The 11037-nt window shown below is 40.6% G+C and overlaps 1 protein-coding gene across 1 annotated transcript in view; it reads right to left on the reverse strand.

Annotated features, from left to right (window-relative positions):
• The window catches only part of chs1 (chitin synthase 1), a 20108-nt gene extending 13002 nt beyond the window's left edge, over positions 1 to 7106 (reverse strand). Inside the window, exons 1-10 of the mRNA XM_060071819.1 lie at positions 6938 to 7106; positions 6759 to 6825; positions 5264 to 5399; positions 3125 to 3310; positions 2605 to 2806; positions 2042 to 2202; positions 1652 to 1727; positions 1219 to 1337; positions 528 to 705; positions 248 to 341 (exon numbers count right to left, since the gene is read on the reverse strand). Coding sequence (XP_059927802.1) covers positions 248 to 341; positions 528 to 705; positions 1219 to 1337; positions 1652 to 1727; positions 2042 to 2202; positions 2605 to 2806; positions 3125 to 3310; positions 5264 to 5399; positions 6759 to 6796 — 1190 coding nt within the window. The 5' untranslated portion in view covers positions 6797 to 6825; positions 6938 to 7106. The remainder of the gene's footprint in view (positions 1 to 247; positions 342 to 527; positions 706 to 1218; positions 1338 to 1651; positions 1728 to 2041; positions 2203 to 2604; positions 2807 to 3124; positions 3311 to 5263; positions 5400 to 6758; positions 6826 to 6937) is intronic.
• Positions 7107 to 11037: the final 3931 nt, after the last annotated feature.

Here is an 11037-nt window from a genome sequence, read left to right on the forward strand (position 1 = left end):
TTGCATGGTGATTAATAGCAAAACTGTAAATTAAACAAATGCAAACCGGCACAACACACACACACACACACACACACACACACACACACACACACACACACACACACACACACACACACACACACACACACACACACACACACACACACACACACACACACACACACACACACACACACACACACACACACACACACACACACACACACACACACACACACACACACACAAACACAGTGCTACAGACCTATTGAGGGATGTCCGACAGATACTTCTTGATATTTCTAACATCACGATGGACGTGTTGGTGTTTTTGAGATGAACCAAGCCGTCACAGAAATCTGGATGTGCATGAATAAATAACACATTAAAATGGCTCCTGTACAGGCCTGCATTCATCTTTAAATTGACACAACTATTGTCATTTCTCCTACAAGGTAGTAAACTGCTGAAACCCAAACTCATGCGGGAAACCTAAGTTTACAGACTGAGCTGAGGTCAGACTTCTGGTGCACATATGAACTCACCCATGATGTTTGAACTGTGGTGTCCATTCAAACTGTCGGCATGAGTCAAGAACAGTATTATCCCCAAGAGCAGCACTGCAGGTCCGGTACAGCTAACCGGCAGAGCAAAGCTCATCCTGACAGAATGGATCTTACACGCCACCACCCCAAACCAGTGGCAGCTAGCCGAGAAGAAGGCCTGCAGTGGAATGGTAATTACATTACATTACAAGGGCTGTGCTATACATTGTATGATACAATCCACAAATGTATCTATGTGAGTAAGTATTTATTTATGTGTTTGTGTGTGTGTGTGTGTGTGTGTGTGTGTGTGTGTGTGTGTGTGTGTGTGTGTGTGTGTGTGTGTGTGTGTGTGTGTGTGTGTGTGTGTGTGTGTGTGTGTGTGTGTGTGTGTGTGTCTGCGGCTGCCTACCGGCCAGCATGTCTGCCTGTCTATTCTCTTTTCCGTCTGCTTTTCTGTTTGTCTCTCTGTTTGTCTGTGTGTCTGTCTAGTGGGTTTTCTGTGTTTATAACTTGTTATCTTGTGTGTATGCATATGTCTTGTCTCTGTGTCTGTGTGGTTGCCTTGTGTGACTATTCGGTACGTCTGGTCTGTTATCGAGTGTGTCTGTGTGTCCGTCTGGTGGTCTTGTCCCACTATTCTATATGTCTGATGAGTGGTCCAGGCGTGTCTGTGTGTTGGTGTCCATACCTGTAAAAAGAACACCACCAGTCCTATCTGCAGTATTTCTTGTTGTGCAGGCTTAAGGTTGTAGTTCTCCCAGACGATGTTGTCCATAATCAGGACATGATAAATGAGGTACACAACCCCTGTAGAACATGGGATCCCAGTTACAAAGAGTATAGTCTAAAGTGGGGCAATAGTAGCGTATGTAACATAATGCATAGACTGCAGGGGATCTGTTCAAGGATTTCGTCAGAAGACCAGTTCAAATAACAGTTTAATGAATGCACTGCAATCTATTGCATCTTGTGAATGCTCAAATGATACACTCATGATATAATATTCGGTCAGTTTAGGATAGCTTGGGAAATACATTTTGCAAAACAATGATTCTTGGGTACATGATTGCAGTCAGTAATTTGACCAATAAGCAATTATGCAATTAGTGTATGCTGATTACCTATCACTACTATCCTCAGTATGCTGGTGACGACAAACACAAAGTCTCTGTAGCCATCCAACTCGGCCAACCTCTCCTGCAGAGAGAGGAGAAAGAGTGAGGGTAGAGAGAGAGAGAGAGAGAGAGAGAGAGAGAGAGAGAGAGAGAGAGAGAGAGAGAGAGAGAGAGAGAGAGAGAGAGAGAGAGAGAGAGAGAGAGAGAGAGAGAGAGAGAGAGAGAGAGAGATTGTAGATGGTCATAATTTAGGAAAATAACTATCCCCATAGATTGATTAGAGAAGATTGATTGTTTCATCCATTCATCAATTGGTCCGTTCAATATTCATCCATGCATCTATTCGATAATAAGTGCACATAAAGATTGCGTTCCTTCAAATCTAAAATACCCTACCGTCATGGTATTCGAAGCTTGTAGGGAATTTTCCCACCAACAGAGGGAGACCAAGACTGAAGCGACGATCCCAACGACAATGTAGATGAAGCAGTCGCTGTCCAGCCTGTCCACGTAGGAGGAAACGCGGACATAGTAGTCAGCTACCAGGAGGCAGTAACCTGTTAGTTGGTAAGTTAATGTGTTAGTTGGTTGGTGAAGTAGTTAGTTAGCTAGCTTTGTAGATAGATATATAGTTATTTAGGTCGATAGATAAATGATTAGGCAGCTAGGTATTTCGTTTTTTGATAGGTTGAGGTAGTTAGTACTAGGTAGATAGTTAGTTAGCTAAGTAGTGAGTGAGTTAGTTCAATAGTTAGTTTATTAGTTTGATATATGTTAGCTAGCTATTTTAGTCAGGTAGATATTTAGTTATTAAGTTAGTGAGTTAGTTGGCATGGAGCAAATGTCTAGTTGTTATTACCAACAACTCGAAGGTTAGACCAAAGCAGTTAGTTATTTACTTGGTTAATATTTCCTTAACTTCTATAGCTGACAGAGACGGAAACAAAATAACATGTTACCAGTGATTATCAGAAGGAGAGAGCAAATTGGAAAAATAATTTTCCACTTCTCTTTCTGAAGTCTGTATACAATCTGCAGTATGGAGGACATGATGCACACTCCTCCAGTGATGAAGAGGTTGGTCAGCACGTCAAACTGTGGCATGACAACCAAGGCCAGGACAGAGGTACCCAAAGAAACCAGGCACTCGATAACGCAGATCTGGAGGACACATACACTATGTTTACAGACATATAACATTTTATATACATGACACAAGCACTTATAGTAGGACCTTCCCATTTCCACAGTTCCATTATAGCAATGTAGCTAGTTTATATCAGTTAATATTGGTATACACACACACACACACACACACACACACACACACACACACACACACACACACACACACACACACACACACACACACACACACACACACACACACACATTTATAACCCTAAATATATATACACATTAAAAATACATTTGATCCATTATGAAATTTCTTAAAACCAAAGAAAAAGCTTTGCATACAATTGCCAGGGTCTTGCAGTTTGGCGCCACAAAGCTCTTGAACATCACCCTCCACAGGGACTTGATGAACACCAGCACATTGGGGAACACCAGGCAGAACACCAACATCAGCATGAAGAACTGCTGCTCCTGGGCACTGCGCAGCGAGTACGGACTGGAGAGCACAGTGAGTACCAGGAGAGATCCCTGATGGGATAGAAAGCACAAGCAGAGGACATCACTGAAGTGGGGCGCGGCATAACAGTGTAGTGGTAAGGATGCTTGATACTCAGGGTCAAACCAAGATGCCTGCAGTCCACCTGTTGGCGTGCTCCTAGATAGCAAGACGCCTAGACCTCCTACATGCATCTATTCAACATTCTCTGTACGTCACTATGGATAAAAGTCTGCTTAGTGAGTCAATAAGACGACCCCCCTGCTGTTAAGACGACCCTCTGAGTTAACACAAAGGACATTCCACTGACATGGGAGAAGAAGTATCTCCATGCATGGAACAAGGGTAGAGACGTGCCTACGTCATTGTCACTGTGGGGGTTTGAGTCGGTCCGGGTCATCCATGTACCTCGTAAACTTGTTACCTTGATAATTAATTAAAAAACAAAGATGTTAACAGAGATTTTTAACAACAGGTGTGGAACCGTGTTACCCTTTTGACCAAACCCTTGACAATAAAGCGATCTAAGATTACCGATTATCTGCATGTTGTCATGGTGAAAGTGGAAAGAGATTGATAAGAAGGGTGTTATCTACCCAACATACAAGTTGTTTTGGTTTTCTGTACATCTTGCTACTTTTCTATTTGGATGTGAGTCTGTGTTACAGGCATTCACTTAGCACTTAGAATTAATCTACTACAAAAACACACAAGTATACAGACACATTCATATGGCTATCGCTGTCTGGTGGTATATACATTAACCAAGAACAAAGGACCTTGTAACTCTATAAAGTTTGTTTCCTGCTTTCTGTCAATTTCATGTGAGCTGGTTTATGCTAGAGATGTGGTTGGTATAGAACTTGGTATAGATGTTGAAAAGAAATTGGGTATTTATGTTGCCATGGCCAGTCTTAAAAAAGAAACCATTTTCAGATTAAAAATAATTTAATCAATCTATAAAAACAGTACGTTTGGACAAGTTCAAGTTGATGCTACAAAGCAGTTTTCATGCTGATTGGTGGAATACTATAGGAAGGGCTTTGAGTTTGTCCTGACTATTTCATCTGCCATGTACATATTTGTGACCCTATGCATTTGCATTCTGCATCACATTTGACTCACAACTTCAACAGGGGTATCTATCAGGGGTATGTTATTTAGTTATTTAGTTTGAACCCTAAAGTTAGCCAACCACTAACTATTTAATTTATAGTCCCACCAACTAATCATCATTATATCTGATCACACACACAGCATGTCTGGTCATGATTTGGCCTTTATCTCTGCATCATGACAGGGCATTCTCTGCCAACGCTCCCACACTCTGGAACAGCCTACCACTCCACTTCCGCTTTGCCCCATCCCTGCCCATGTGGAAAAACCTCCTCAAAACATTCCTTTTCACAAAGTCCTTTGACACTGAATTTTTGCGAATGATAGAATCACGATAGTACACACTGAAAACAGAATTTTGCACCCACAAGTTTAGCCTTCAGCTAGAGAACCTTACTTTCTGCTGATTGACAGCTTGCATAACCGATCGACACATCCACTGACTTCTGGCTAGTCTTACTGAAGCTCAAAATGGGCCCAAACGTATTCCTCCGGTAACGTCGCCATGCCAACGCCGACGTTGGCTGCAACAGGTCGTGGACATCCATCGCCCCTATGTCCTGCTGTTTGTTCACGTATCTGAATCTTTAATGGATCACTCTTTGATGTATTACGCACATGCTGAGCTTCTGAATAGACCGGTGTATGCTACGTATGTACAGCGCCGGATTTCTGTGCTCGCACTCCAAATCCGTGAATGACACCTGGATTAATTAATGATTGAACCAGGCTTTTCCACTGTCTAAGACTGTGTGTATAATATAAAATCGAATGTCTGACTGAGGTGATGCTGTACTGTATGAAGGGTAAATGCAACAGGAACGTATGGAGATGGCTATAGGTGGATGGATAGGGATATGGATGGATACCTTGGATATAACAGCACTGGCCAGGACTGCAATGCCCACTATGATGGCCACCAAGTACTGGGCCAGTTCGAAACATGTCCTCTTGCTCTCCTTCTCAGATCCAACCGGGTTCAACTGGAACGGATCCCATGTATCCCTGGAACCAAAACAGATGGATACAATGAACATACACGGCTGCAAGCCACACACACACACACACACACACACACACACACACACACACACACACACACACACACACACACACACACACACACACTTACGCACACTTACGCACACTTACGCAAAGTCGGTTTGTTTCCCCTTGTAGGATTTTGCCTTGCCAAGTGTCTCTCTCTCTCAGACAAACACATAACACCTGGATTACATGGCATGTCATCATGTCATCAATCTTGAAAACGGCTGCTCTACTTGCTGGCTCAACACACTGGTGCGCTAGCCATGTAGGACATAAACCCCCTTTTAGCGACCCAGGTTAACATCTGATGAACGCGGATTAGTCACCACTGATCATCATAATAAAAAAAGGTGTTAAGATAAGGAAATTAGACATATAGTTTGGGAATTGGTCTTTGACTTCAACGTCACGACCAGTGGCGGCAGGTTAGGTTGTATAGAGAATTAGTAGCAAGCTGTGTGCACGTACTGCTGGCGTGATATCAGCATATTAATCCTAGGGTGCATGCTTCTATCTGGATTAGTTGCTCTGTCAACAATCATCATACAAAACATAGATATTGATATTGAGGCCGCTGAGTGGTTCACTACAGATACAGTTTGAAAGGACAAATGTTTAGGTTTATTCTATATTATACTAAGTAACCCTAGTCGAGGTTTACAGAATCCGCAAAACCACACAAATTATGCTGATCTTTAGACTGGCTTTGCTTTGGTTTATACAGCCTAGCAAATTCAAAAATCTTTCACTTTTATAATCTCTGGGTGTAGTCCTAGCAATACAAATAAACTAATTAGGTGGGACATGGGTAAGTATTCATGGTATTTCAAGTAATAAACTATGTAAATACAGTGATTGTTTCAGAGACTGCAATAAAGAGAGTCAAAACGGAGGACACTGACTGGGCAAATAAAAAGCAAAACTGTGCCTATACTAGTACTAATAACTAATGGGATTATTCAACACTAACTCTAACCCTATTTAAGAAGCTATGCTTTTATTTTCTGACATAAACTATAAATGCTAATGCTGGGGGTTGCCTAGCAAGCTGAATCTTTCGCTCTAAATAACAAAAAATATCTCCGTTAATTTTTTTGCACTTCACTGATGGCTCTATCTTCTATTAATTTTGAGTATAATTTATATTTTCTGAGTACAGCAGTTACTCACAATGAGATTGACACGTACAACTTTTTGACACAATGCAGTGTAAGAACGTAGGAATAGTTATTGTTATTTAAACATTTAAAAAACGCTTCACAAATTCAGGGAAAACAACAAGGACATCTCTTCCTTGTAGAAGATTTGTAAACATACATGTGCCTGGCCTCCCTTTTCTTCGCTCGTTCATCCATCTTGCTTCAAATGATATGGCTCTTGTTACCTATCATATAAACACACAGGACATCAGGAAATGATCATCTTAAAAATAACACATGATCAATAGTAATACTAGGGAACATTAATAAACCAAAACGACCAAAAACAATACAAACCTCACTTAATGTTCAAATGCCCGGTGGTTTGTTCCATTCAGCGACTCCCACCAAAGTCGACTGATCTTGAGTAGAACCTTTAATCCTTGACACAGGTCCGTTCGACTCTGTGCTCACTGCCTTGTGATCCTGGAAAACTAATGCTCATCCTTCTGATTGTTTGTGGCCAAGGGGCAACCCATAACTACGTCCAACACAAGACATGGGAAGATAACAACTACAGTGTGTGTGTGTGTGTGTGTGTGTGTGTGTGTGTGTGTGTGTGTGTGTGTGTGTGTGTTGGTGTACACATGTGTGTGTGTGTGTGTATGTGCGTGCAGTGCGTGTCCATGAGGGTGTGTGATAGATGGTGCAGATATCAATTGCATGCTTTATGGGGGTTATAAGTGAGTACAAGAGTCCTCTACACATGCAGTCATCGAACCTGCGCCACATACACACACACCTAGACTGTTCAATAAATAACTGATGTAAATCAATATAAAGATATAAAACAAAGGAAATCATTTGAGTAAAAAACAATCCAAACACAATTTGAATGGCAAAGCTACAACCAAAGTAAGGGACTGAACACAATTAATATTTTTGTCTTCATACCTTGTGGTAAAGGTCAAAGCATTTACCGTGGGTAAATGCCGTGGGGTTCCATGACAATTGTCGTGGCAATTTCTTTGTGTCTGTCTAGGACCGATAGAGACTGTAAATGCAAAAAAGCAAGCAATAGTGGTAGAAAATCTAATGTATGAATGCACCACAATTTTAGCACAGTTTAACCCTATTGTCCTAGAGAAGACTGTTTTATCCCGTCACTGTAAAACAAATTACAATACATTGTATGTAAGATTATACCATGTGTCGAGGATTATATAATGTATATCGGATTATATCATGTGTCTAAAATTTGATTTTATGTCTGGGATTATACCATGTATCTAGTGTTATTCCACGTGTCTAGGATTATACCATGTATCTAGGATTATATCATTTTCAAGGATTATACCATGTGTCTAGAATTAGATCTTGTGTCGAGGATTATACTATGTATCCAGGATTATACCACGTGTCTGGAGTATATCATGTATTTATGATTATATCATGTATCTACGATTATAGTACGTATCTAGGATGCATATGGGATAAAAAATGTTTTGATGAAGGTTAGCAACCTCAACACCTAAATAACATTAATTTGGCGTCTGTGTGATATGTGTGATGTGTGTGTGTGTGTGTGTGTGTGTGTGTGTGTGTGTGTGTGTGTGTGTGTGTGTGTGTGTGTGTGTGTGTGTGTGTGTGTGTGTGTGTTTATGTCCGTTAGTTTAAATGTGTGTTCATCCCTTCAGGACATGGAATATAACTGCATTTAAAATACATTGTGTAGACTTAGATTTAGAGCACCATAGACACAGTACAACAGACTATATTATGTATGCACATAATGGTCTGTTAATATGTACCTGGAACATTTGTAAAAGTGTATATACCTGTAGTAGACAATGCTTCCAAAGCATGCTTTAGAAAGACAGTACATGGGGTCGTTCACAGCCACTAGATGTCACACCAAAGTGCCCATCCTTTAATGATGTGTGCACTGTGTGCGTGTGCGTGTGTGTGTGTGTGTGTGTGTGTGTGTGTGTGTGTGTGTATGTGTGTGTGTGTGTGTGTGTGTGTGTGTGTGTGTGTGTGTGCTTGTGACTGTTTGTGTGTGTGGTTGTGAACATTTTTGTTTGTGTGTGTATTTGAGCATGTCTGATTCTGAATGGGTCTGTGTGAACTGCTGTTTGTGTGTTCTGTTTACCGTGGACGTTTTGTGCATAGAGATGTCTTTGTCAGGCGGTGGTCTCATTAGGACTTTCTGCCAGACCATAATAAGCATGCCATATGGTCAACACAGCGATGGCAACTCCCTCCAACATCAGGTGAGCAGGATTAAAAACTAAAGATGACAATCAGAAAACTGAGAAAACCATAGAGCTGCTATTCCACCAGATCCTTTGAGCTATTGATAGGAAAGAGATGACTTACTTGACAAATCGTCATAAGGAACAGCATGACAGTATTGATCTTGGAGGAAGGACCATCAATCTGTTCAGCATATCCACATTCATTTCACTGACATCTGTGTTTAGTCTGAAAACTAGTGAAAACATCCATCATAGACAATGCATTTCTGTTCAAAAGCAAGGAATCATATTTGGCTGGGGTACCCCTATTTTCTCCCATGCTAGTAACCCCAAATTATAAATCAACCAGTTTGCATGTTAAGGTCTTCATTCTAGTTTATGCCTTGGGTTAATAGTACAGCATGTGAATATGTGTTTGTGTGTGTGTGTGTGTCCATGAAATTTATGTTGGAACTATCACATGAAAGAACTAAATAATAGACACTGTACTAAGTAATTTAAATTGTGTTATAACTCATACGTAACATACGGAAGTTCTGTATGTGTAGTTATGTATGTAACTATCAGCAACATGTGTTATTATATATATTCCCATATAAAACAAATAATCCCATATAAAACTAAATTCTATACAAAGTATATCATAACTTATGTTATCATGAATTATGTTCATGCAGTACAGCATGAACATTCTTGGATGAATTAAAAAACACTTTTCAATTCAATTACTCAATTAAAATCCTCATACATGCCAAGGTCACCTTTTGGGTATAAATAACCTTTAAAAACGGTTGCTTTTAGTGAGGTATAGCTGAGTTGTTGTCTACTTATTGCATGCACATACAGTAGCACCTGGACATCCTGCTGGGTTGATTGGTTGCTTAACGCAACTGTCTGTCTACAATAGGACACAGTCACTGCCAAAACAAATGCATGATACACATTCAAACGCATACACATGACACAAATGAACTGATTTAAGAAATAGTAGAAGTGTCATATTTGCATACATGTATAAATAACTCAAAATCACAGAAAATTGCATACACACATATGCAAACACACACACACACACACGCACACACACACAAACACACAATCACACACAAGTGACAACAAACAGATTTGAAAATGTGCATGCTTCCTACTCATGCTTGGAACTGTGAAAACAAAAGGAATGTCTTGTTAGTTGGTGGGTTACTTCCTCCAACAGATCATCAAGAAGATAATGGGATGCAAGCTTCTCACAAGGCAGCGGGGTGTTGTGGGTTTGACTGAGTATTCATTGTATCACGGAACTCTGTGTCATTGTAAGAACCACTCTATATTGTAGGTAGAGGACAAGGATGAGCAGAGATGCTGATTGGCTGTAAGCAGCCCCTTTATATTCTGAGGACAAGGTTGACCAGAGCTGCTGATTGGCTGATGGGTCAGGAACATGGCATTGAACTCGGTTGGCCTTCTGTGGCATACAGGATGACGGGGCCTGCAATGTTATGCTTATGGTAATACAAGAGTCTTTGCAACACATGTTTTGTACATGTATCAGTGTTATGATACAACATATCAAGTATGGAGTGTAATATTATGGGAAGGTTACAGGTGTTAAAATGTCCCATTCTGTAATACCTGGAATGAACGCAGGCAGGGAGCAGGATAGTGTAGTGTGTGTAGGGTGTTCAGCTCCCAGTCAGAAGGTACAGGATTGGTCACCCAGTGCCAGCTGCTACCTGTCGAGTTCACCACGAGCCTCTTTAGCTAAAACTGTCTGCTAACTAAACTAAAGGGAATAGATTAGACTAAAGTCACAACATAATCTTTCAGTTACGTCACGACAGCCCGAAGCCTATTGTGAGATACTTTTTATTCAATATTTCTGAGCAAACAACAGGGGGCCGGCAGCATCTGATTTGATCTAATATTGTAAACCGTTTTATATATATTCTTAGCTTTGGTGACAGAGAAAATGTCCCAAGGCTTAAGGAAAGAAGACAGAAAATGGAGCAAACTAATATTCTATTGAAACATTTCATTTTCATTTCAGGATAGATAAGGCGTAAGCACAGCCTGCTAAGTGCAAATGGTTATTGGATTTGCAGACCGCAGCCTGGCAAAAGTCTGTTTTTCTCAAAATACCTTAAACATAGGAACAGAGTGTGCCAATCAGCAAATGTATTCCCCAAAGAGTGAAAGGCTACA

The sequence above is a fragment of the Gadus macrocephalus genome, chromosome 14, assembly GCF_031168955.1.
Source record: "Gadus macrocephalus chromosome 14, ASM3116895v1".
In the NCBI taxonomy this organism is placed as follows: domain Eukaryota; kingdom Metazoa; phylum Chordata; class Actinopteri; order Gadiformes; family Gadidae; genus Gadus; species Gadus macrocephalus.